Source organism: Lithobates pipiens, unplaced genomic scaffold (genome assembly GCF_037356315.1).
Source record: "Lithobates pipiens isolate NorthernLeopardFrog02 unplaced genomic scaffold, aLitPip1_a1.2 Scaffold_19, whole genome shotgun sequence".
Taxonomy (NCBI): Eukaryota; Metazoa; Chordata; class Amphibia; order Anura; family Ranidae; genus Lithobates; species Lithobates pipiens.
The window spans coordinates 421,624,532-421,652,228 of record NW_027507764.1 but is presented as its reverse complement, the minus strand read 5'-3'; the positions used below and the strand labels follow the sequence as shown (position 1 = coordinate 421,652,228).

At 40.5% G+C, this 27,697-nt stretch overlaps 1 protein-coding gene across 3 annotated transcripts in view; it reads left to right on the top strand.

The window, feature by feature from the left end:
• SLC35D4 (solute carrier family 35 member D4) overlaps window positions 1–27,697 on the top strand; it is a 169,891-nt gene that overhangs the window by 90,454 nt on the left and 51,740 nt on the right. The window contains exon 14 of one of the 3 annotated variants that reach the window (XM_077492573.1): window positions 24,520–24,653. The exons of the other annotated variants lie outside the window; for them this stretch is intronic. Coding sequence (XP_077348699.1) covers window positions 24,520–24,525 — 6 coding nt within the window. The 3' untranslated portion in view covers window positions 24,526–24,653. Of the gene's footprint in view, window positions 1–24,519; window positions 24,654–27,697 lie in introns of those variants that run through there. 3 annotated transcript variants of the gene reach the window in all.

Here is a 27,697-nt window from a genome sequence, read left to right as displayed (position 1 = left end):
TGGATACATAGGCTAACATAAAGGTGTTTACAGTCTGAACAAATAAATGCCAAATGCCTGTAAAATCTTCCTTTTTTTTTCTGCCCAGTGTGTATGAGGGCTAAGTATGGCTAAAGGCTGCTTGACATTTTTTCTGCAAGATTCACTAAAGTGTAAAATAAATTCACTTAAAGTGTTGCTAAACCCACAACAGTCAAATCAGTCTGTATATGCAGCAAAGAATGCTGGTTATACTCACTGTGGAACCTAAGGGGTTAAATATTCTGCATTATGTAAAGAAAACTGTTCTCTGATCCTCCACTTCCACAGTCCCCAAACCGTCTCCTTATAGAACAGAGCCTTGGTTGCAAGCGGCACATGTTCAGTTTGGTGTCTATTGTTAGAGAGGTTTTTTTTTTTTTTTCTTGGGAGAGTGTATGTGATCAGCACAGGGCCAATCAGCACTGTCCAGACAAAGGGTCAGGGGCCCTGCAGCCTCAGGACAGTCAGAGCAGAATGAAAACTTCTCCTACAAGCATTAACCAGACTCTGATAGAAGTCACAAGACTGCTGTTTGCTGCTGGTGAGAAAAGGTATTTAGCAGTTTATATTTACTAAAATAATTGCAATTCCATGTTCTGTGTATGGGAGACCATATATAGTGAATGCAGGGTCCTGGGTTTAGTACAACTTTAAGATGAATTTAAACATTAGAAACATTTTGTTTGTCATTACAAAATGGTGCATTCTTATGTTCTTTGGTTGGCATAACTGGGTTTATTTACTAAAGCTAGAGAGGGCAAAATTAGTTACAATTCTGCAGAGAAACCAATCGGTTTCCAGGTTTCATTGCTAAAGCTTAATTAAGCTTCATTAAACAAGCTGAGGTTAGAAGCATATTGGTTTCTCTGCATAATTTGTTGAATATGATTATTATGTGATATTATTTTGAGAATACGTTCATCAGTTAACCTTAACAAACCTAAAATACATATTTAAACTAAGACTTCTAAGGGAAGGGGTAGCAATTGTCACAATGGGGGGGAGTTTACTAAAATTAGTGCACCCAGAATCTGGTTCAGCTGTTCATGGTATCCAATCGGCTTCTAACTTTAGCTTGTTCAATTAAGCTTTGGCAATAATACCTGGAAGCTGATTGGTTTCTATGCAGATCTGCACCAGATTTTGCACTCTCCAGTTTTAGTAAATCAACTCCAAAGTGTCAGATCTTAATTTGATAGCCTGTCTCTCATCTTTGCGACTGGCACAGTCACATCTTCCCTTCCACGATTGGTGATATGTTGCTCAGGCACTGAGCACTTCATTGTGGGAGCGATGCCTGTGACAATCCAGTATTACTTATTTCTGGGACAAAAATCTCTAACCTGGCTGCTCTGACTGGCAGGAGTGCCTCTATTACAAAAACTTCCCAATTCCTTTAGCATTAAAGACTGATCACATAATGCGTCAAAACTCTGTCTGGAGTCTATTGCTCTATGCCGCTTTCAGCAATATTTCATAGATCATAGAGTTATTAGTATCTATTTTACATTTGGGAGCATGCAATGTAGATCTAATCACCTATTAAAAACCATGATAAGTTAAATATAATTTTTAAAGACATTTTTGTAATCTAAAGCCGCGTACACACGGGCGGATTGTATGGCCTACTTAGTCCGCCATACAATCCGACGGACAGTCCGTCCTACTTTCGAATGAACGGACTTGACCACACACGGATGCACAAACAGTCCGTCGAAAGCTTGCGCGATGACGTGTACAGCACGTACGACGGGACTAGAAATAGGAAGTCCAATACACAGCAATGCACCCTTCCGCCGTGTAAATCCTTTCTGAGCATGCGCCATTCTTAGTCCGTCGAACTAGCCTACTGACGAGCAGATTGTCCGCTGAAACCAAAGTATGACGGACAGTATTTCGAAAAATCCGAAATACTTAGTACGCCAGACTGCACGCTGAAAAAGTCAGCTGAAGCCCACACACGAGCGGACTGTCCGCTGAAATGTGTTTCGACGGACTAAGTAGGCCATACAGTCCGCCCGTGTGTACGCGGCTTAACTTTTAAATGTTGAGTTATTAAATGAAACCGTCTTTTATTTAACCCCTTCCCGACCAGCCGCCACAGTTATACTGCGGCAGGTTGGCACTGCTGCACGAGCCATCGTAGCTGTACATCAGCTCTTTAAAACGCTGTAGCAGGTGTGCGGAGCCGATTTGCATTCCCACCGGGCACCCACAACTGCTTGTGACAGAGCGAGAACTGGGATCTGTGGTTGAACACACAAATCCCAGTTCTCTCATTGGAGAGGAGACAGATCGTGCTTCTACTAAGTAGGAACACCGATTGATCATCTCCCCTAGTCAGTTCCCCCCACAGTTAGAACACACCTAGGGAACAGTTAACCCCTTGATCGCCCCCTAGTGTTGAAGAGTAAGTAAACTCTCCCACTCTGCTTCTTTTCATTTAGTCCATTATAATTAATTATCAAGCTATAGCCACTGTAATCCAGCCCAAATCGAATATTACTTACTGTTTAAAGAAACTTTAAAAAACTTGTTTCCAGGGGTTAGGCAGCGCCATCTTAAGAAATGTTTTCTGAGTCAACAGTGGAGTGTATTTCCGCCCTTACATTGAGCACTTCCTGTACTGTTAACCAAGCCTCCTTCTCAATCCAACGTTTCTATGGCAACCCTGCTTCCCTGTTCATAGCTTGTTTTTATTTCATAGTATTTACTTGTGCCGATGTCTAATGTTTGCCTTTGTCAGTCTTATCAGCTTCAGCTGATAAGACTGCAGTAATGACAAAGTTTACACTGCATGTGATATCACATGGTCACATGGTGTGTAGGAGGAAGCTCTGAATGATTCTGCAGACTTCTGGGATTTCGATGTTGTGTGCCGTAGGAAGTCCTGATAAGATAGACAAGCACATAGAGTGTGCCGTAAATCAGGGGAGATCTGGACATGCTCAGTGACTTCATTCTAAAGAACAAAAAGGATTACAAGAATACTAAGCAAGTAAGGCGATATCTACAAGCAGTGTTCATTGGGGTTTTATGCTGATTTACATGGCACAAAGTTGTGGGGGAGAGTTTACAACCACTTTAAGCCCTTCCCTGCCAGTGACGTTTATACAGTAATCAGTGGCTATTTATAGCTCTGATCGCTGTATAAATGTCAATGGTCCCAAAAAACATCAAAAGTGTCTGATCTGGCCAACTCATTGTCGCAGTGCTGCTAAAAATCGCATATCGCCGCCATTACTATGAAAAAAAATGACATAAATCTATTCCCTGTTTTGTAGACACTATAACTTTTGCGCAAACCAATCAATATACGCTTATTGCGATTTTTTTATTTTATTTTTTTAAAAAAACCTAAACTGATGAAGAAATGTGTGTGTGTTTTTTTTTTTTTTTTTTGTTTTTTTTTTTAATTGGGATATTTATTATAGCAAAAATATTGTGTTATTTTCAAAATCGTCGCCTTTTTTTTTTGTTTATAGCGCAAAAAATAAAAACCTAAGAGGTGATAAAATAGCCCAAAAGAAATCTCTATTTGTGGGGAAAAAAGGACATGCATTTTGTTTGGGTACAACATTGCTCAACCGCTCAATTGTCAGTTAAAGCGATGCACTGCCATATCGCAAAAAATGGCCTGGTCAGGAAGGGGCCAAATCCTTCTGGGGCTGAAGTGGTTAACAAGCCTGTGTACAGAAGAAGCATAGCTCCCATTTCAGTAAGCACTAGTAACGTCGATCTAAATAAAACACATTTTCCTTGGTTCTCTGGGTTACTGCACTTATTCTTTGTACAATATAATATAAAAGCATTCCCAATTTTATGGGATTCGCAAGATCGACTCCCTTTAAATAGAATATGCTTTCGAAAATTGTAAATGGCCCAGAACTGTGGTTTTTCCAGTCCCTAATTAGCATGTCTGTTCTTTCCATGACATCAGTGCTTAAACAGTGTGAACCCCATAAGAACTCTGGCTTTTTATTTTTGACTAGTAGGCAGTCTGAAGGGATTCAGTTACTTTCCATTATTTGCCCTACAAATGAAAGTATTTACTGCAAACAAAAAAGGAAATGAATAGAAGCACTAGGATTGTCGGGAACATTCAGAAGCGGCTTGCTTTTCGTATTGGAGTAACTTTTCTGATATACTTTACCAAGAAAGTGATACATATTTTTCACACTTTATAATTAAACCTGTTGGCCGTTTTAAACATTTTAAAGCGAACCTTCAGTCTTTTTTTTTTCATCTTTCCATCTATTAAATCTTCTGCCCTTGTTGTTTTAACTTTGGATAGTAAAACATTTTTTTTCTGCCAGTAAATACCTTATACAGCCCACTTACCGTTTCTTCTCTGGTCATTAGCCTAGGCTTATTACATCATGCACAGCGCTCTCTCTCACTCTCGTGAGAGTTTGCCAGGAACGGAGTGGGGGATGAGTCATAAGAGGGCCAATGAGGGATGCAGAGCTGGAGGGCTGTTTGTGTAAATCCAGGAAGTGAACAGGCAGCAGCTTCAGTTGCCCACAGTTAAAATGGATTCAGCCAGACTCGGTGGAGGGAGATTTCTGCAGCATATTTGGCAAGTGCAGAATCGCAGTATATATAAAATAATATGCAAATTGGTTGGAGGGAAGCTTCAGAATGGCAAAAATGTTTTTATTACAAATTATGTGAGCAGATTACAGTTCTCTTTAAGTAAAACTAGTGGCTAAAAGTAGACATCACATGGCTATAAAGCGTTTTTTTGTGCCTTTCTAATTTAGTTTATTGTGTTATTTCAGGGCAAAACTTCTGACCTAAGCTCTTCCTAGACTAGAGGGTAACTCCACTTGCTTGGAAGAAATAATAGGAGCGAATAAAAAAAAAAATATAACATATTGTTGCACAAGTTATAATGTACTTAAAAATTCCTATTTCAATCTGCAGCTCTGTAATTTGTTGTAAAATTCAATGCAATATGGTAACCCGGAGGCATTCTGTACACAGAACACCTCCAAAAATATAAATTCCTCCTTCTAGGAAGTCTGCACTAAGATGCAAGTTAGGTTTTAGGCTTCCTGTGCAATAAAAATTTAATTTTTGGTGATACTTTCTAAGGGTTAATTACTTGTAAAGGAATGCAGACACTGTCATTTATCTAATCTGAACACTGAAAGTGCATTAGCTGATTATAATGAACCAGTCACTCCTATTCAGAATCACTTTGCACCGGACATTATGAAACGAACCAGTGGGGATGGGGATCTGCAACATAGTTTTCTAAGTACATTGATCATCCAGAGGAAATCGTGTTTTTTTTTTTTTTATGGGGGGGGGGGGGGGTTCTCAAAAAAAATAAAAGTGGACTTGCACTCTAAAGGGGAGTCTGCAGTTCATAAAAACAAGGGTGCTTCATTTAAGAGAATTCTCTCTCCAATTAAAGTAAATATCAGCATTCATGGAAAGAAAACAAATAGCGGTAGAAAAAATTATATATGCTTACTTACTGCAAGGGATGATGCCGAGCTTCATTTAACAAGATCTCTCAGAATGCTGAGTATCCCATATCTCACAAGATAGTGCCCTAGCGCTGTGTAGAATTGTACACACTTGTGTTTTCTGGTCCTTAGCGTTTTTAAAGAGGAAGTAAACTCTCCCACTCTGATGCTTCTTTTCATTTAGTCCATTATAATAAGTAATTATCAAACTATAGCCACTGTAATCCAGCCCAAATTGCATATTACTGTTTAAAGAAACTTTAAAAAAAATTGTTTCCAGGGGTTAGGCAGCGCCATCTTAAGTATTGTTTTCTGAGTCCACAGTGGAGTGTATTTCCGCCCTTACATTGAGCACTTCCTGTACTGTTAACCAAGCCTCCTTCTCAAAACAAAGTTTCTATGGCAAAACCCTGATTCCCTGTTCATAGCTGACTTGTTTTATTTCATAGTATTTACTTGTGCCGATGTCTAATGTTTGCCTTTGTCAGTCTTTTCAGCTTCAGTTGATAAGACTGCAGTAATGGCCAAGTTTACACTGCATGTCATGTCACATGGTCACATGGTGTGTAGGAGGAAGCTCTGAATGATTCTGCAGCCTCCTGGGAGTTCAGTAGTGTGCCGTAGGAAGTCCTGATAACAGATGGATAAGCACATAGAGAGTGTGCTGTAAATCAGGGGAGATCTGGGCATGCTCAGTGACTTCATTCTAAAGAACAAAAAGGATTACAACAATACTAAGCAAGTAAGGAGATATCTACAAGCAGTGTTCATTGGGGTTTTTTATGCTGATTTACATGGGACAAAGTTGTGGGGGAGGGTTTACAACCACTTTAATGACTCCTTCCTATATCTATATGGGTAGTAAAACTGCTCATAATCATGGTGGGCCAGTAGGACTGTGCAGGGGGCATGAAGAATTGTTGGGCTCCAACACTGCCTGTCAGAACTGCCCAGGGTTTGGCATAAGGACAAGATTTTAAGGCTTTCAGCAGTTTTTCCATTTTTTATTTTTGCTAAAAGAGTCTGTTTAAATTGAAGTTTGCACTACCTTATGAATAAGCCTTTATACAGTGGATATAAAAAGTCTACACACCCCTGTTAAAATGTCAGGTTCATGTGATGTAAAAAAAAAATTGGGCAAAGATAAATAAATTAGAACTTTTTCGACCTTTTTAATGTAACCTATAAACTGTACAACTCAGTTGAACAACAAACTGAAATCTTTTTTTAGGTGGAGGGAAGTAAAAATAAAAAAAATAAAGTAATATGGTTACATAAGTGTGCACACCCTAAACCTAGGTTCGCATTGGAGCGATTTGGAAGCATCACATTACAAGTCGCAGTCTATTGAAGACAATGGCACTGTTCCAATCAGTGCGATACCGATCTTGCGGCGCCACACCGATTTGCAAAAGTAGTTCCTGCACTACTTTTGCCGATTTTCAGGTGCGACTTCAATAGACATCTGTGCATGAAGCCACACAGATGTCTATCAAGTAGCACCTGAAATCACTCTGACCTTGCTATTTTGAAATTGCACTACTTCAAGTGAAGTAGCCCAATTTCAAAGTAGCATCAATGTGAACCAGGGCTTAAACTAATACTTTGTTGAAGCACCTTTTGATTTTATTACAGCACTCAGTCTTTTTGGGTATGAGTACACCTTGACTTCGCAATATTTGCCCACTCTGCAAAAAAACACTCCAAATCTGTCAGATTGCGAGGTCATCTCCTGTGCACAGTCCTCTACTGATCACCCCACAGATTTTCAATCAGATTCAGGTCTGGGCTCTGGCTTGGCCATTCCAAATCTTTAATCTTCTTCTGGTAAAGCCATTCCTTTGTTGATTTGGATATATGTTGTGGGTCATTGTCCTGCTGAAAGATGAAGTTCTTCATGTTCAGCTTTCTAGCGGAAGCCTGAAGGTTTTGTGCCAATATTGACTGGTATTTGGAACTGTTCATAATTCCCTCTACCTTGACTTGTTCCAGCTGAAGAAAAACAGCCCCAAAGCATGATGCTGCCACCACCATTCTTCATGATGGGTATGGTTTTCTGTTGGTGATGCACAGTCTTGTTTATGTGCCAAACATATCTTTTGGAATTATGGCCAAAACGTTCAACCTTGGTTTCATCAGACAATAACGCATTTTCCCACATGTTTTTGGGAGACTTCAGATGTGTTTTTGCAAAATTTAGCAGGGCTTGGATGTTGTTCTTCGTAAGAAAAGGCTTCCATCTTGCCACTCTTCCCCATAGCCCAGACATATGAAGAATACAGGAGACTGTTGTCACATGTACCACACAGCCAGTACTTGCCAGATAGTCTTGCAGTTCCTTTAATGTTGCTGTAGGCCTCTGGACAGCCTCCCTGACCAGTTTTCTTCTCGTCTTTTCATAAATTTTGGAGGGACATCCAGTTCTTGGTAATGTCACTGTTGTGCCATATTTTCTCCACTTGATGACTGTCTTCACTGTGTTCCATCGTATATCCAATGCCTTGGAAATTCTTTTATACCCTTCTCCTGACTGATACCTTTTAACAATGAGATCCCTCCTAATCCTTTCGAAGCTCTCTGCGGACCATGGGTTTTGCTGTAGGATGCCACTAAGATAAGTTTATAGGTCACATTAACCGCTTCCAGACCAGCCGCCGCAGTTTTACTACAGCAGGTTGGCTCACCTGCGTGAAACCGCGTAACTGTACATGGTCTCGCAGGGTCCGGATAGCAGACTTGTGCTCCTGTTTGCACAGCGGGGGTGCTGATGCTCATGGCCGGCAGTCACGATGACTGGCAGCCATGAGGGGTCATGACCAGGAGACACAGAACAGGGACAAGTGTATGTTAACACACACTTCCTTGTTCTGTTGTGACAAGAGTGACAGATCGTGTGTTCCTATTAGCTAGGAACCATGATTTGTCACTTACTGTAGTTAGTCCCTCCCCCTTGAGTTGGAATCACCTCCTAGGGAATGCAGTTAACCCCTACACTGCCCCTAGGGTTAACCCCTTCACTGCCAGTGAAATTTTTACAGTAATCAATGCATTTTTTAATCGCACTGATCGCTGTATTAATGCCAATGGTTCCAAAAATGTGTAAAAATTGTCTGTGTCCACCATAATGTCATAGTCACGATTAAAAATCACAGGTCCCCGCCATTACTAGTAAAAAAAAAAAAATACAAAAAATGCTATAAATCTATCCCCTATTTTGTAGACGCTATAACTTTTGCGCAAACCAATCAATATACGCTCATTGCAATTTTTTTTTTCCAAAAATATGTAGAAGAAATACATAATGGTCTAAAATGAGGAAAAATAAATTTTTATATATTTTTGGGGGATATTTATTATAGCAAAATGTAAACAATAATGTTTTTTTTTTTTTTTTTTTTTTGTTTTTGTTTTTTTTTGGTTTTGTTTTTGAATTGTCGCTCTTTTTTGTTTATAGCGAAAAAAAAGAAAAACTGCATGTTGTAATATGTTGGTCGATTTATGTAGGATATTGTATTAAAGTACCATATTGACCAGAAATTCAGTTGAGTTGTCCAAGCCAACTGAATTTTAACATATCAAAGGGACAGCTGAAGACCCTTTCATGTGTCAATCTTATGCAAGTCTACCTAGGTGTATGAGGTATGGCCTGTTAACCTAATTGAACATTTCAAAGGGTACATTGTTTACATACTCAGGGCTCATGTAGGACCATAGAAGAAGTATTTACTGATGGTAATTAGACTTGAGGGGGTATTTATGGGAAACATTTGGTTGACCTAGCAGAACACCCCCAGTGTCAGACCAGTACTTGAGAGGACATTCAAGCTGGCATTCATTCAGTCAGTCTTGTCTCTGGCTGTGTGTAATTATGAAGGCACAGGTACAGGAAACATGGGACTCTGAAGGCTAGTATATTTACTAGCGTTGTCATATTTACTCTGTTGGATTTTGTCATTTGTTGCAAGACTTTGTTCTGTGTTGGAAGTCAAAGTGCATCTCTCTGGAAAAATTGGATTGCTGCGGAAGATTATAATAACTACTAATTAGTTATCTACCCACTATATACGATATATCCCTACATTGGTGCCGACAACAATTGGAGGTGATATATCACTACACCGCAGAGGCGATCAAATACCACCAAAAGAAAGCTCTATTTGTGGGGAAAAAAGGACGTAAATTTTCTTTGGGTACAACATCGCACAACCGCGCAATTGTCCGTTAAACCGACGCAGTGCCAAATTGCAAAAAGTGCTCTGGTCAGGAAGGGGGTAAATTCTTCTGGGGCTGAAGTGGTTAAAGGTGGAAAAAGTTTTGAAATGATTTATCTTTATCATTTTTTTACATTACAGAAATCTGACATTTTAACAGGATTTTTTTTTTATATGCACTGTATGTGTTTTGTCATTTTTGGTCTTCTAATGTGTATATATTGCACTGCTCTGTGTAACATCTTTTTATGGACAGTTGCAAAGGGTCAGCAAGTTGGATTCTGAGTGCATGCATTGCTTGTGTTCGTTTTGGGAGGAATGACCTGTTTAAATTTTCCAGTGATGCACAAGTATGAGAACAATGTGGTTTTGGGCTTACTCAGAGTATGTCTTTCCGCTGCCTTTGTTTTTATATGGACACACAGACTCCTGTGGAGCCATGTACTTCATTTGTTCAGTGCTTTGGGGGCATGAGAGAAGACGGACTCCCAAGCTGAGTGTAGATTTACTGTGTGTTAATGGTTTTCTGTAGGAAGTCGTATCCCACTAACATTGTTACCACAAAGTATACACCATTGTTAACGGGGAAGTGCCTATTTTAAAAATCTTTGTTTTCCATCTGAATGGATTTGTGGCATAATATCAGATATTCTTACAGAAGAAAGAGAATGCCTTAATTTTAATTTTAGCCTACAAAGATCTGTATTTCGTCTGGGGGCAGGCAACAGATTTAAAACGTTAAATTACTCCGATACAGATAATTTATTACCACTGATAACGTAATTTCACCAAGTTTGGACATTGGTCAGGATGCCAATGGGGTACACACAATTGGATGCCCTTGGCACAGCTGTGTTCTGTAGAGAAGATTTTCTCTTGGGTTGGTATTTTGTGGCTGGTGGTCTTTTATTCCCACAGGTAAGAGAGATCTTATATGTAACTGGTGTACACATGTATGCTAGCATGCTATGAATGACTGAATTGATTGTCCAGCAGTTGTTTTTTTCCAAACAGCTAGCCAATGTTTTTGTGTATCACTTTGGTTCACGTAATGGTGAAACTGGAAAGTATACTGATGGTAAACAGTGAAGATCTAGAAGGAATGTTCTATAGTGTAGTAAACCAGGCATGAGAAAATTATTCACTGTACAGGATTCCAGGGATGGGTCTTGGATAGGAGGTATGTGTCCCCATTGTTTGGATTGTAATCCCTTGAGGGGTATAATAAAAAGCAGTTGGAGTACCCAGGTATTCTCACCCACCCAGGGTTAGGGGTTCCAAGGTGATCTGGCAGAGAGGGAAAACTTTTTACAGTTTTCTCAGTATTATTAAGTCCTGATATGGGACCCAGAGTCCAGAGAACTTGGGTGGGAAAAGCCTCCAACCCTGACTACAGATATAATGGTACTGTAAAAGTTAACCTGTCTGTCAGAGAGAGCTAAAAAGGGTAGGGAGTAGGCAGCAGGTGTCCATGGGGTGTGGTGTTGAACAGGACACAGTTGTGAAAAAGCTGTGGGCTGTTTATCTGCTGGGCTGGGTCAGGTTTATGCTGGCGGTGAATTGAATCTTTGTGCTGTACCAGTAGTTTCTGGACTATTTTTGTTTGGTTTATGCTGAAGTAAGGCTACTTTCACACTGTAGCCTTGGCCACGTTGGCGGTAAAGTGCCGCTCATTTTAGCGGTGCTTTTTGGCTGCTAGCGGGTCCCTTTTAACCCCTGCTAGAGGCCGAAGAAAGGGTTAAAAGCGCCTGTGTTGCGGCGCTTTTGAATTACGTTTCAGGCGCTTCGGAAGCACTGCCCATTCATTCCAATGGGCACTTTCAGGACTTTTTTTTCCCATCCCACAAGCAAGCGCACCTCCCCAGTGTGAAAGCAGTCAGGCTTTCACTCTGGGGTGGCGTGGGAGGCAGTTTTAAGGAGCTTTACAGGCGCTATTTTTAGCACTAAAACACTTGAAAACTGCCTTTGTGAAAGGGGTCTAAAGCTATTTTTGTTTGCCTGTTATGAGGAAATATAAAATGTTTGTTTGCTTTCACATAGATGACTGGGTAGTGATCTGGACCCCAAATATCACATGACTAATAATAGGATACAGTGTAGAGGGTTCTCTGCTTGGGACTGTTCAACATATAATTCACTGTAAAAGCCAGCATTGTGAAGTTCTACAGCAGCTGGTAATGACATCTGACCATGTTATGTCTTCGTTGTAATACATTTAGGGCAAAGGAACAATGATTTTCTTAAGAGCCCACCACACCCTAACTATATATTTTGTCCTGGTGCTCCCAGCTGCTCTATTTACTTAGAACTGAGAATAAAAAGCATGTCTGGGCTCAACCAGCCCAAAAGCATAAAAATAGAAATAGCCCACTGCATTTATCAAAGATGGTAAACAATTTTATTAGATAAACCACAAATTGTATGCATTTAAAACAATAACGGACAGACACAAGCAAACGTTAATAAAAACAAGCCAGCTCTTGCAAACAAGTCCACCTCTTGCAGTCCCATGAATGATACCAAGATAGCAGCGGCATGTGGCAATTGTTCAATAATAATAAATCTAGCGTTGAGGGTTATACCCTTCAGTCCACAATACCTCTTAAGAATGAATAGCTTGTGCACCTATGGAGGCCAAGAGATATAAAAACTGTCAATGCTCATGGAGTACAATGTGCATACATATACTCAATGTCAGTCTGCTGCATAGTTGGGTCCAGTAGTGATAAGGGCTACCGGCCACATATACACAAATTTTGCTGACAATATCCTGATGGCGTTTGGACAACCCAAGAAGGGGAAAACTTTTCCAATGGTCTAGAGGAGGTATGTCAAACCGGATGGTTGTGTACGGACTGCAATTGATTGGGCCTCTGACGCAGCCGGCAGTGACCGGAGAAACCGGTCAGGCATTGCCACAGTCTTATTCTTATGACCCTGTTGACCTTGTGATGGCACCCACTTGTCAGTGCTTTTGAATGCACCCTGCAATGGATTACCGATTCCTGTACCATCAAGGAGTGGGCCACGTTTCTGGATCTGATAAGTATACCTTACACCCCAAGAACTCGGGAACTACGCAATATTTTATATACAACCTTTGGATTACAGGTTCCTAGGGGATCGGGACTATCAGTTTGCTTTTTTCAGCCATATGTTACAATGTGAGGGAGACCATACAGGAGTGGATATGCCACTGAGTGTCTTTAGTGGCTCTATATTGTGTGTACACAACCATCCTGTTTGACATTGTGAAAGGTTGCTCTGTCTCATAAAAAAAAGAAACTCTTTTCAAAAAACATAGCAAACCTAGTGTATCAACGTGATAAAGAGTTCAATAAACAAATGTCCATGTGTATCAAAAATTATTTCATTAGTATTCCACTAAATGGATGTGCTATCCACCATTCCCAGTGATAATAAATCCAAATTAAATTTTAATTGGCCTCTTACCAACTTCCGATGATCTCTAAATTATAAGAGATCATCTAATGCATGAGGTAAGAAAATGCCTGGCCACATCCTGTGTGTCTCCCGACCTCCAAGATGGATGGATGGGTCCGACTGCTCCAGGCCCAGTGTCCCAACACCTCTCACTCTGGACCCTGGCTCCAAACTGAAAGTGTATTCCATCCATCCATCCACCCATCCAGCATGTCTACACTTATAATTAGCGCAAGACTTTCACACACATTTCTATCCTCTTTGACTTACCTCCTCTAGACCATTGGAAATGTTTTCCCCTTCTTGCGTTGCCCAAACACCATCAGGACATTGTCAGCACAATTTGTGTATATGTGGCCAGTAACCCTTATCACTATTGGATCCAAAGATGCAGCAGACTAACATTGGGGATTTGCACATTTTACTCCATAAGCATTGACAGTTTTTATATATCTTGGCCTCCATAGGTGCACGAGCTAGTTATTTATTCTTAAGAGATTTTGTGGATTGAAGGGTATAACCCTCAACACTAGATTTATTATTATTGTACAATTGCCACATGCCGCTGTTATCTTGGTCTTATTCATGGGTCTGCAAGAGGTGGACTTGGCTGGTTTTTATTAGCGTTTGTGTCTGTTCGTCATTGTTAATTTAAATATACGTTTGTGGTTTATCTAATCAAATTGTTTGCTGTCTTTGATGCATGCAGTGGGCTATTTCTATTTTTATGCCTTTTGGGCTGGTTGAGCTGAGACAGGTTTTTTATTCTCAGTTCTAACTATGCATTTACTGAAAGCTCCCACTCCATTCATTTCAATAATTAATCTCAATAATTCAACTAAGTTTGTTTTCTTTTGAACTTTTTTTGATCATTGTAATTTTGTGTTAAGCATTACCTTGGGGGCCCTTTCATTTTGTAGTATTTGCTCTATTTACTTGCCAAGGCCAAATTAAAAATCTGTTACCTCTGTGTATGGGGAAGCCTGTGATTCTCTAATCTTGCTCCCATGATGTAGCACTGGGTGACAGAGCAGCCAATCCACAGGCCTGAGTGCATTGAAGTGGGGGCACACCGAGGGCACACTAGCATGGAGAAAGTCCAAACCAACGTAATGCTTACATGGGGCTTCATTGCTTGGCTGTTTTGGGCAAATTGAAGGTAAGTATTGTATTGGTGGGATATAAGGATAAAGGAACCATTGAACCCAGATTTAGTCACAACCAATCCTCCCTACAGCAAAAATATCCCTGCAGCTACTCCAATGTGCAGAAATTGACCTTTTACACTGCCTGGCCTATTCGCTGGTGCAGTGTTCCTTGATCCAGGTGCTACTTGTGTCCTATAAAAGCTATTAGTCCTGGTCTAGGCCTACAGAATGATGACTTTCCTCATCTTTAGCTACTAACAGTACTAGGCATGCCAACATTTTGCCCAAGATTTCACAAACCACTGAAAACAAATTACACTACCCCTTGATTGGTCAGACAATGTAAACTTCAAATGATGTACGTTAGAGGTATGTGGCATTAAGGGATGTACGATATTGTCTACTAGATCTGAAGTCATCTGTTGCATGTATTAGAAACATACCTTTGCAACACAGTTAATTAGCAACTGTCTGCATACTTGCATGTGTTGATGTGTTCATCCATATATTATTATATACATATATCAATTCAGATAAGAGCAAGGAGCTATGACAATTTACAGAGCAACCCATTACTGACTTCTTTTACTATGAGGTAAAAAAATGTAGTGGGCCTGTTTCCAATCTCAGTTATGTGGGTCTCACCTGCCATAGGCTACCTGTGAAAAATTATAGTAACTTGACAGTTTGTGTTTGGGAAATGTATTCTGCATATGGTCATGGTTAGATGGAAGGTGAGTAGTAATACGTTAAAGTATACCAAACCTGTGCATAGCGGGTGCATCACTTGACTTTTTCAAGGTGTAAGCAGCTGGGCACTCATCTCAAGACGTTATTTCACCCATGCTGAGATTTTCGTCGGCCTGCTCCTTTAGATTGTTATTGCTATCTTACAACCTGTTGACTTCTGATCTTCGTACACATAACCTCTCTTTCCTACGCAAATGGGAACATGTGCTTAAAATGTAATTCTCTCCATTGCAAAAAGACCACATTTTGCTCTTTGCCTGTAAGGCCTCCTTAGCCAACAACTACCAACAAACTGGTTACAAAATGATGACTTGTTGGTGTAAGACCTCCAAAGTCTTGCATGAAATTGATCCAAGAGTGTTTCCTTTGTGTTGGATGTGTAACCAGGAACTTTGTACACTACTACACATCTTTTGGTCTTGCCCTACAATATGCGACTTCTGGATGCAAGTTACGAATACCATTTATAGGGTGATTAATGTGTCCCTTACAAATGACCCTGCAGCCTGCCTGTGTCACTACAATGTCATTTAAACAATATAAAACTCTCTCCTTAAACCCCTCCTTTAGTGCGGCCAAAACTTTCATCCCAGTTATGTGGAAGTAACCTTCTCCACCAGCAATTGAGCAATGGCTGGACCGAACGTCCTATTTCTAGTTGATGGAGCAACTAACAGCCAACTTCAAGGACCAAACTGTGAAGCACTTCAAAGTTTGGACACCCTGATGGTGTCACAGTAGACCACAGAGGTTCTTTGGAGCGGCAAGCCCCCCCCCCCCCCCTTCACCCTTTAAAACCACCCTTTAAAGCAAAAAAACAAAACAAACAAAAAATACCCCCATCTTTTCGCTGCTGAGCCCATTTTACCTATTTCTGTTAAAACAAAAAATGAGTAGTGGAGCTTTGCAATGTATTAACCTACCACTGGAGGTTTATAGCCTGCCAGCTGGTATTTACAGTCTCTGTACATCTACTACAATCCTAATTGATGTATTGTGATGGCTCATTCTTTCTAACTGTCTGTACTTGTAAGTAATAAGATTGCTATACTGTCTGTTTCACTTTGTTGGAGTTTGAAATAAAGGATTTATAAAGTCAAGCACGGTGTATTTTCAATGAGTTATTCTTTTCACGTTTGGCTGAAAGGATTTTTTTTTTTAAAGGGTTACATTTGTGCTTGCTTTCTTTCTGTTCTATGATGGTGTTTCATTTATAAATTTGAATATTCTCCTTGTGTCTTTATGTATGTTAGACAATGCAGTTGTCATCTTTGCTAAATAACTTCTGAGAAGAAATCATTTTAAAGAAGACACTTGTATATTATATTCACATAGTTCTTAAGGCTTTGCGCTGAGGCCTTCAATGAGGTAAGGGGAGCAGTGAAGTACAATCACTGTATGACCCTGCTAAACAAATTGCAGTGCCTATTTTTGTAAAAAATAAATAAATAAAAAGCCACTATACTGCCCAGCATTTTTATGTATAATATAACATTTATATGTAAAAAAAAATTTATAACTATACGTAGAAAAGTTATTTTAAAATTTACATCGTAACATTACCATGTTTAAAAATGGTAGAAGCCTGTAATTTCCTTTTTAAATCAAAGTAGTCAACAGTTGACATAAGAAACTGACAATTTGACAAATGAGCAAGGTAATCGTGTGTTGTCACCAGTAATAATTTCCATTTTAAACCTGATTTATTTGTGCAATAATAGCTGTGGGTTGATCGCTAATTATACAAATGAGAGAGGCTGCCTACAGATTATTATCTCCATACATTATGATGGCAGCACACAGACGGAAGGAAAGCATTAACATGATAGGCATATTCTTGTAAGCTCATCTCTTCCACAGTGCCTACTATACATGCTCATTTGGAATTTTTGATGTGATCTTTTTTCCAAGTACGATTGCTGGATTACAAACAAGATAGATTCTGTAGGTTTTTTATTAAGTTGAATTTGTGTGTAAGTTGAATATGTACATTTTTTAAGTGCAACTCCAGCCAAAAAGCTCACTGTACAGGGGGGACAGGCAGGTAGGGAAGTTTAATGCAGAAGAGACGAAGCATGCCTCTTCTGCATTAAAATTCCTGTCTGTTCACCCATTTTTTATAATTTGCATAAAGTTCCACTTTTAGCACTGACATGGAATTTAAATGTGGCCAGTTATGTTGCAAACATGCACAGTTTTGGGGAAAACTTGGGTTCTCATTACATAGTTTGGGGTTTGTCAGACCTTTTGCTATCGTCAGTCTTTGTCTTCATTGGGGAGATTTTACCTCACCGCCTGTACAAATGGCATTAGTCTATGGGACAGAAAGTGGAGGGAAAGGTAAACCTTAGGGGGTTATACAGACAGTTATAAAAATCTGATATAACCTAAAAACCACAGATGGTTTTCAGCGTCTACTGGGGTCATTTTCTCTCATTTCCTGTTCCAGGTGAACAGAAAGTGAGGAGAAATGTATTAAACATGGACAGTAACAATCTTGAAGCATTTCATACACTTCCCACTCCAATCTAAAACTGGGAAAAACATTTTTTAAAACTTCTACTTGCACAAAAGTAGTAGAAGTAGTAAGAGCATTACTTAGAAGTTTTAATAAAAACAGTCAAGTTCAGCTTTAAATGGGAAAGAGCTAAAATCACTTGCTAACTCTGTTGAATAATTATAGCAAATATCACAGCTTGGTTAAATATTTTAGTACTGACTTGGGATCACAAGTTGGGCTGGATGGATTTGGGGCTAAATGCTGACATATGAGCCCGTTTTTAATATTTCACAATTCAAACATTACAGCATTATATACTAGGCTGTTGGCAGGCCCAGAGCAAATGCCCTTTTAGCTGCTTTATTAAAAGAGCCCTGAATAAAACTTTTTATATTTGTTCTCTTATGAGCTAACCGATTCCTTGTATGAATCCTGTTTAAGCCAACACTGACTTCTGTGTTGTAAATTTTGTAGGAAAAAGCCTTTTCGCATGGGCTACTCCATTATATTTGCAATGAATTATCATTCTAGAGGCACACATTCTGAGCTTGAGGGACGTTAAACAAAAACATTTGGATGGATGGAGGTTAGGTTTTTAGTTTTTATATAATCTTTATTTTGTTTGACATTTAATCCATACAAAACAATGAAAAGAAAAAGGGATAAGGAAAAAGGAAAGGCAGAGAATTCACCTCAAGAACAAACATTAATATAAGAAGCGTAATAAGTTATTGCACCATAACCATTATGAGCCTAAACCTGTCCTAGATTTTCTATCTAAGTGGACATTCCCCTCAAACTTTGGGGGAAGGGGAAAGGGCTTGCATAATAAAGCAATGAAAAAAACCTCACTATATCTTAGGCGCTCAAAAAATGAAGTAGGAACATATAAAACATAAAAAATATACAAGTACAGCTAAGGACTCTATGAATCGGTAGACACAAACACACCTGGTTCATTGGCTGATTGGGTAGGACTAAACTAGGAACACCAATTTTAGTTCTGTATCTGGTTCTGAACCTGATTCAGGTTCCGGTTCGCTTGGACAAGTTGCTCAAATGCACGGTCCGCCTAGGTTAGCAAAGCAATATCTAGACTAGAGGAAACTGGGGCCTGTCCAGAGGTATGAGTGCTATGAGGCCCAGATTGAATTGAAGTGCTCACAAGTTCCCTTGCAAGTGCCCAGCCTTTCCTCTGCTTCCATTATCTCCATCACCTTCCCAAGCTAGACCTGCTTGCTCGGAACTCGCAGGCTTTTTGGTATAAGGCGCTTTGCGGCATTGAAAAAGTGAGGGAGAGCACTGCATTTATAGTGAGAATGGGGATTGGTGGGGATGTGAAGCAAAAACTGCTTCTGAGAAAAAGGTATGTCAATACCAACACTATCCGATATGCGCCTGCGGACAGCAGACCAAAAGAGTGATAATGGACAATCCCACCAAATCTGGAGTGTTCCCTTCTGCCTGCACCCATCCAGCGCAAGTCAGAGACTGATGGGTAAATTCTATGAAGGGACATGGGCACACGTTTTTTTTTTCCTTGCGTTTTAGAATCCACGGAGCTAAAATGTGTGAGGCAGTACAAGTGGTGCAATTGCTCCTCAGCAAACTCACACTGGAGATCACACTCCCAGGTTTTTAGTTTTAAATAGAGTGGGGAAGAGTTGTTTCTGTCTTTACCCCATTGTTGTGGGGCAGGAGCAGAAAAGTATGGGAAAATCTCCCAAATACAAGTTGCAATTGTTGCAGAAGCCTGAAAGCAAAGACAGCAATTAAATCAGATGTTCTAACTTTTCCTACCCTTACTATTAATGTTTTTTGTTTTTTTGTTTTTATCTGTTTCCCTGCTGAAGAGATTTGCCTTCATGTCCTGCCCTGACAGGAAATGAGGGAAGACTCCCTAATAGCAATAAAAAACAGACCGAGTATGTAATCTGCTCTGCTCAATAAAATAAATGAAAGAAAACATTGCAGCAGGCAGGGTTTCTGTTGCTACTTCTAATGCATATTCCATGGCTGTAATGGGTTTGAAACATAGCAGGTTATGACAGGGTCTTTTAACAGATTTATGCCTGGGAAGATCAATTTAATAAAAATTCACTGTGTCTAAGCTGATGTTGAACTTGTTTCTGAGAATGTGTTGGCATCATCCTTGCTTCACAAGGCCAAAGATGTCTTTTCTAAAAAATGGCCATTTTTATTAGCTTTATATTATTTGTAACAAAGGAGGGGCCCCATACAGGGGGTGTCCTTTGATGGCTATAGTATCTACGGCACAGCAAAAAGATAAGATTCCATTAAGTGATTCTGGTGAAATCTTTACAAATAGGATCTAAATTAATAAGTATGGTCTCTCTGCAGATGCATAATTTTATTTGTAGATTATTCTTTGAGAGGTATAGCCCACCTTATATACAAACCTGGAACCTATTTCGTTTTACGCATTAACAAACAAAAATCAATGCATATTTTCTTAAGAGGTGGTTAAAGTTAGAGTTTTTTTTAAGATAATAAATATGTTATACTTGCTCCGTGCAGTTGGTTTTGCACAGGGCCGCCTAGATCCTCCACTTCTCGGGTCCCTCTTTGGTGATCCTGGCTCCTCCCTCCTGTTGGGTGCCCCCACAGCAAGCAGCTTGCTATGGGGACACACGGTCCGAGTCACCGCTCCCTGGACCCATTCAGACATAGAGCTGCGACCCGGCCCTGCCCCCTCTCTCTCCTGACTGGCTGAATGATTTTGGTTGACAGCAGTGGGAGCCAGTCATGCCTCCCTGCTGTCTCAGCTGATGAGGAGGGGAGTCCCTGGCAGCTTAGGCACTCCTGCAACATTGCATAATAAAGACGGGCTTAAGTAAGTATGAGGGGGGCTGAAGGTGGCTGTTGCACACAGTTTTTTTTTTATCTTAATGCAAAAAATGCATTAAAATAAAAAAAACCTTCTGCCTTTACAATCCCTTTAAGAAAACGCTAACTATGATTATCTCTAATAGCCAAAGTGTCATGGTTATGCAGTTATCTTCCTCTGTTTGCTTACCTCCCCTCATGTGTTCTGACTAAGAGGACAGCCACTTCCACCTGGTGGTTTTTATAACCTCTCCTCTAAGCATGGCTCCACCCCAGGCCCTATCAGGGAACCCTATATTAACCTGTGCACTGCGTGGCAGCGGTGCTGATCAACCATTATGTGTTTGGCTTCCTGTTTCCTGCTTGCCGTGTGCTCTACGTTTTGACTCTGTTACCGACCTTGGCGTGTTCTCTACGATTACTGTCTGCTTGCGACCTTGACCTTTTGCATGTTTCCGATCATCCCTGTCTGCCTGTGACCCTGAACCTTTGGCGTGTACTCTGTTGTTCCTGTCTGCTAGTTGCCCTGACCTCTGCCATATCCCCTTACTATCCTTGTCGTTTCAGCCTGCTGCTTCCTTCTCCTGTAGTCTACTGTGAGCGTGAGCTGTGAGACCCTAGGGGTTGCGACCTGGAGCCAGACTGCAGCGACGTCCATCCTCACCACTGGAGGCTCTGGCGAACACCCTCTGGCTCTTAGACTCCGTGCCCTGGGGAATCTATGCTCCAGCTCCCATTGGGATCTGTGTTAGTGATCCTGTAGACCTGTGTCCTGAATCTCCCTGGGTACAATCCGCAGCAGTCAGTCCTAAGGTCCACTACCTAGTGGTGCATTTCTGACTCCTACGGAGTGCATCTGTCACCTGGTCTCAGTTGACCTGCCACAAAGGTCATAATCTCTGATTCACATGGGATCCAAATGGGTATTTCATTTCTATCCAGTTACTTTAACAATAATGTCCTCCATTCTTCTACGCTAATACAAGAACAGTGAGACGCCCACCACCTTTTCAGCTATTCAGCCATAGAACAGTGCTATTGAATATCTTTAGGTTACTTCCTACTATATACGCACCTTTACAAAATATAGCTTCAATTCCTCAAACTGGCTAAACTGTATAGTACTTTCTTGTTGTGGTGACAGCTGAAGAGATCTTTCTTCACACTTTAGTATCAGATTTATCAATTGTGGTAAACTGAAGAGGATCTGGACCTGATTTATAAGTGTGAATTAAGTAAATCTGTGCAGATTTCAAATAAGCACTCATGACCAGAAGAAGCTCTGCACACAATTGGGTGTGTTGGGTGTTCCCACAGGTGCATTGTTTCAGCTCATTGCACACATCAATATATTTGGGCCTTAGGTTTTATGCACGAATGGTTGTTACAGTGCATAGGCAGATCTGTGTGCATTGGTACACTTCAATATTCATAAAGGGGTTTGTTAAAGAAGATCTTAATGCAATTACTAAACTGATGTCATTTCAGAATTTTTTAAAGCTGAAACTTTAATTTAACCCCTACACTCCTAAGGGTAAAACGAATCTAAATGTCTAAGCACAATTTTGAAACTTTGACGTGTTAGTAAAACTGTACATATCATAACAACTACTTTGTGCATCCAGGTGGATGATAATGCGTTTTTCTCTGAACAAATTGGGCTTACTTTTGGTGGTAAATGGTAATGGGTATCTGCTGATTATTATTTGTTTATATTATCAAAGGAAAACTGTCCCAAAATTTCTTGCTACCACCAGAACCTTCAACCAAAGATCAACCCAAATTAAATTCTCCTGCTCCTGGTGATTTTGGGAGCACTGTGTACAGAGCTCCCAAACCACCCCAAAGATGCTGCTTGCAGGACTTTTTCTAACGTCCCACAAGTACACCACCCGGGTGTGAAAGGCACCCATTGCAATGAATGGGAGGCAGTTTTCAGGTGCTATTTCTAGCGCTAAAACGCCAAAACACTGCCTCGGTGTGAAAGGGGTCTAACCCTGGCACTGACCTAGATCAAACCTTGATCTAGGTATTTTTTTTTTTGTATTGATTTTTTTTATTATTATTTATTTTTGCACACACTTTTCTCTGCAAGGAGAGGGAGAGATACGAAGTATCTCTCGCCTACATTCACAGAGAAAGAAAACACGGGGGTAAGAGTCACAGTGACTGACCACTGTGATAGCCAATCAGATGCTATCACAGCAATCGGGTGACATGAAATCGAGAGTTCTGGGTCCCGATCGTTGGTATGGGGCTCTCCTTGAGACCCCGGTCTCTGTGTTGGGAGCGCGCCATGCGGTGTGCTCCCAGCACAAAGGGGGATATGCAAATATGTGGCCCCGCAGAAAACAAAACAGTCCAGTGGGGCCACAAATTATTGTACAGTGGACGGGTTAAGATACCCAGTGATCCTGCCATATTCAGGCATTGTCTGTTTTGGGCAGACCTCTAACTCTGTTTTGCCTCTATGTTGACACCCTGTCACATGCTCCCCTTACTAAGACTACAAGGACTCCCATTACAAAGGCATGGTCCAGCATGATCCTTATGAGGAAGCTGGTCCGAGCAATGATATGCAACAATTGGAGCAAGTGCATATAGACAGGAAATGACCAAAGCTCACCTAAAACAACGTCCCCCAGGTCCTAAATTATTTACGGTACCTTTTTTTTTTTTTTTTTTTTTTTTTCCCTCTCAGATCAATATTTTCCATAGTTATGAGATATCCACAAAAGCTATGCTAAATAATAATATATGGATTGGTTTCTCTACCTACTCACTGTGAGAATATTATATTTTAAAGTTCTGCATATCCATTGGATCTAATATCCTCATAAGGAGTAATCAGTTCATATTTTATTATTAATAGATAGAAATTGATTGAAATAGGATGGAGGAGATCAGTAACACTGAGATGCCAAAAATGAAGAAATGGTTAAAACCTTATTTTAGATTAAAAAATGACATTTAGCATTTAGTGCTTTAGTAAAAAAAATGTGGCATTTATTGCCTTAGCAAACTAAATGTCACCCAGTTTAGAATAGGGGATGTCCCAATTCTTTCCAAAATTATTTGTGTGTTGTAACACAATAGCCATTGGATCCACATTAGAACACATGGTGTGTGTGTGTGTGTGTGTGTGTGTGTGTGTGTGTGTGTGTGTGTGTGTGTGTGTAATATATACATTCACAGTATATCAGTAGTACACAGGATCAGGTTGCAACATTGTAACTAGAAATATCCAATGATAAATAGCTTGCACAACAATCTTTAAAAAAAAAAAAAAAAAAATCTGAGCTTTGGTGATCAACCATGAATCCACAGCGACTTTATAGCTGAGTAGCAAGCAAGGAACCACACCCACCAGTTCAGTTTTTTTATTTTGTTCTAGTACTTCCACATTTTGATACACTTTGCAGTAGCCACAGTCCAATGTCAATGAATTTCTGATCTGGAGATACAGATTAAAAAAAAAAAAAAAAAAAACGGAGCACGGAGACGGCCAAGGCCTTAGCTATTGGCACACTGAGAGGCGCACAGTAAAGAGAAGTGATAATACTGTAAAAAAAAAAAAACAGAATTGCAGCTCAGCCACTCAGGCAGTACTACTTCTGATACGTTTCAGTGGAATTGTTACTCTTTCACAAGATGGACCATAGGTGTGTAGCTCTTACAGTGACACTAAACTCTACACTAAAAAAAAAAAAAAATTATATGTATTTATAACTATCTTCTTTTGCTCTCAGCCTTCTCCAAATTGCCAAATTCCTTTTCTTTGCTGCTGTGATCTGATTTCCTGTTAAAAGGTGGATATGTTCATTCTTTATGGTCCCAATATAAGAAGATAGCCAACCTGTTGCTTGCTCTCGGGATAGACTGTTGACTATTGACTGCTATGGGATATGGGCAAGCAAAATGTCTTTCTTCAGCAAAACTTAACGCAAACAGTCCATAATTCTGGTGTCTTGAAAACAAATCAGTGGCTCGCCAACAACCAACCGGTGCTCATTTTGCTTCGTGTGTTTTTGTTTTTTTGTTTTTAGTTTTTTTGAGCAACCAAATTGAAGCTATCAAATGTTATTTTGCTCTTGTATTAATGTCAGTCCTTTTTATTACAGTGCTAATGTTACTGGAATCTGGATCCCCAGAGAATGTTGCCAAATTAAATTTTTTGGTGTGCTCTGTAATCTTTGCTATTTATATGAAATCTCTCTGTGTATGTCTTATTATCAGGATATAAAACGTATATGCTATGATTATGCAATACCTAGATTTAATAAAACAAAATAGAAAAAAAAACTGCCTGACATCTATTGTGTGTGTGTGCACAGGAAACCCGCATTAGTTCTCCCTTTTCCAGACATTTGGATTTCTAGCTGAGTCAGTTGAAGTCGCTTTGTGTTGTTGTTGTGCAGGCTTGCTCTGGTTAGTCATAGGAAGGGGAAGTGTGTTTCTTGGCCATTATCTTACAGAGGTGCTGCCACATGCTTTCACTTGGCTGCCTCGCTCATGTTGCCTTCACTCAATGTCTGAATTAGTCTGGGTGGAGTTATTTAATATCGTACATGATTTAACAAATGTTCTACCAAAGCTCAAAGTCTGCTTACTTCTGCTTCCTCTGCCTTCATAGTTAACCTGTTCAGTTCCGCTAAGCTTGTGTAACTGTGTCTCGATGGGGCTATGGAAATACTCGTCGGAGATCACTGTAATGGAATCCACATACATAAAGATATTTCTAACCAGTCCCATTTTAATATTCATAGTTAGAGGTATGTTATACAACTTACTCAAAGGCTTTATTTGCCAAACAGCGCTGTTTGCCATAGAAACAGATGGCCATGCTCTTGGCTGAGAGTCCTGGAGACTTTCCTATGTACCACTGTTTAACATCAGCATTAAATCAACCCAAAATGTAATATCTTGCAGTTTACCAATCCTTAAAGATTTTGTCCACATTCATTTTCTTTCTTTTTTTTTCCCTTTTTTATTTTCACCTGGTGATCCAACCAGTAACACACTTCCTGTCTGTCTCCATCTTCGATGGAGGGGCAATGAAGACACCTTTTGGACAGCAGCATTGTCATTGTGGGGGTTGGGTATTCTTATGCGGGGTACACACTCATATTGCTTGTTCGGCAGAAGCCGGTCATGAGACCAGCTTCTGTTAGATGAGGAGTTGTACGCACGGGCCAAAAGTCACCCAGTTCCTGCTGAACTGACCGTTTTCGGCCCGTGTGTACCTGGCCTTTAGATACACCAGCAGATCTAGATGGACTTAAGTTTAATGGCAAACTCCAGCTAATGCTTGTTAACCTTTTGGGACAAAGATTTACATGAATGAAAGCAGACCATTGTAAGCACCCCTGTCCGTATTAAATATTTTTTCTCAACACTCTTAAGCTGGCCATACACTAGTAAACTTTTTGTTTAAAAATGTTAATTTTATAATCTTCAATTGGGTTCAAATTAACATTTGTTTTCAACTGCAGTAATGAGAAATTTTGAAGGAGCAGTATGGGAAATGTGTCTGGAACTAATACATTTCTAACCATTTCTTTTATTCCAAAATTGATTGTTTAAAAGCACTTTTTAACCTCTTCTACACAGTGAAGATGGGCTCTGGCGTGCTCGGGATCCTAGTCCCAACCCACCTGCCCCATCCCGCCAGGAAGCCAACACTGCACACACCGCCAATCAAAGGCAGTGCGACATTTCCCGATCTGTGCAGCTGCAGACCGGGAAATGTCTTGCTGCCTGTAATTGGCAGTGTGCAGTGTCGGCTTCCTGGTGGATTTGGAACTAGGATCCCGAAGACGCCAGAGCCCATCTCTGCTACCAAGCTAGAAGCCTCCCTTGAAGTCACATGCCCTGCCCTGTCCTCTTATACAATGTATTCTGCTAGTATGCGGCTCATACCTCTCCTACCCAGGCTTGGTGGGAATAGATGAGTTTTTTTTTTACATGTTGAATCAGGGATTACATGTTGTTACAAGGTTACGTGAGTCTGTTCTTCATTTTTGGTTGTGTATGTTTTGTAAGCTATAGTTTATGATGTATCATTATGAAACAAAATACTTGTCTGATAGTTACGCGTTAATCAATACACCCAATAAAAATTTATTGGAATGGAAATTTTGAAATACTTTTGAATGACATTGACATTAAAGCTGCTGCTCAAAGGGAACATCACTCACTAGAAACTAGGTGCTAGCCCAGATTATTGAGCTGTACAGATAAATAAATGCAGGAGACTTGGACGGCTGCACTCTGAAAAAAAATCATCCGCTCTATTGTTGTAATGACATCTTCAGTAGCAAAAGCAAAGCACTTTTGTTGGCTGAAGGAGAAGTCAATGCATTTCACACTATCTCAGCACAACTGTCTTACTTTCTATGTTCCCTTCCTGGACCCTGCAGGCTTTAACAGGTGCCTCCCCCCATTTAAAGACCTTTGCCTCGGTGAAGGTCTCATTCGTAAATTACGCTCTTCCTCATAGCGTATCCTGCTAGACTTCTCTTTCCTGCAGGATCCAAATGGGAAAGGGACCTGAATACCATCTTCACTGATGACCAGAAGCACTGTATACTTTTCTTTGCCCACAAATCTTCTTTGTGTAGCAAATACCAAGAGACTACATATAAAATTCTGTCACGTTGGTACAGGACTCCCACTGTTCTAGCGTCCATGTTTCCTGGACACAGTCCTTGACGATGCGGAGCCAAGGTCGGTACAATATTTCATATCTTTGGGACTTATGGGACTGTCCATTAAGTCTTTTTGGCGACAAGTCCTACAAATTTTTTGCAAAAAAAGGGACGTCTCCCTTTTTGACAACCCTGCTGCAGTGCTTCTCAACCCCCATGTCCAGTAATGCCACGTACACACGATCAAACAATCCGGTGGAAAAGTCCGCTGGACAATCCCCCATGTGTGGGCTCCGGCGGACTTTTTTTTACCCGAAAGTCCAGCAGACTAGGAAAGTAGTTTTGCACCAAAATATGTCCGCTGGGCTGGCAGTCCGGCAGACAATACGGCCATGTGTGTGCTAGTCTGCCGTACTTTTGAAATGAACTGACTTTTCCCACCCGGAGAAAAGTCCGCTCGTTTTGAGCGCAGCTCCAGGTAGCCGTCGCTGACACCGTCACCTGGTATGGACTTAAAGGGGAATCCCTACGCTGAAAAAAACGACGTGAGGGTCCCCCTCTAGGTCCATATCAGACCCTTATCCGAGCACGCTACCCGGCCAGTCAGGAAAGGGGGTGGGGGACGAGCGAGCGCTCCCCCCCCCCCCCAGCC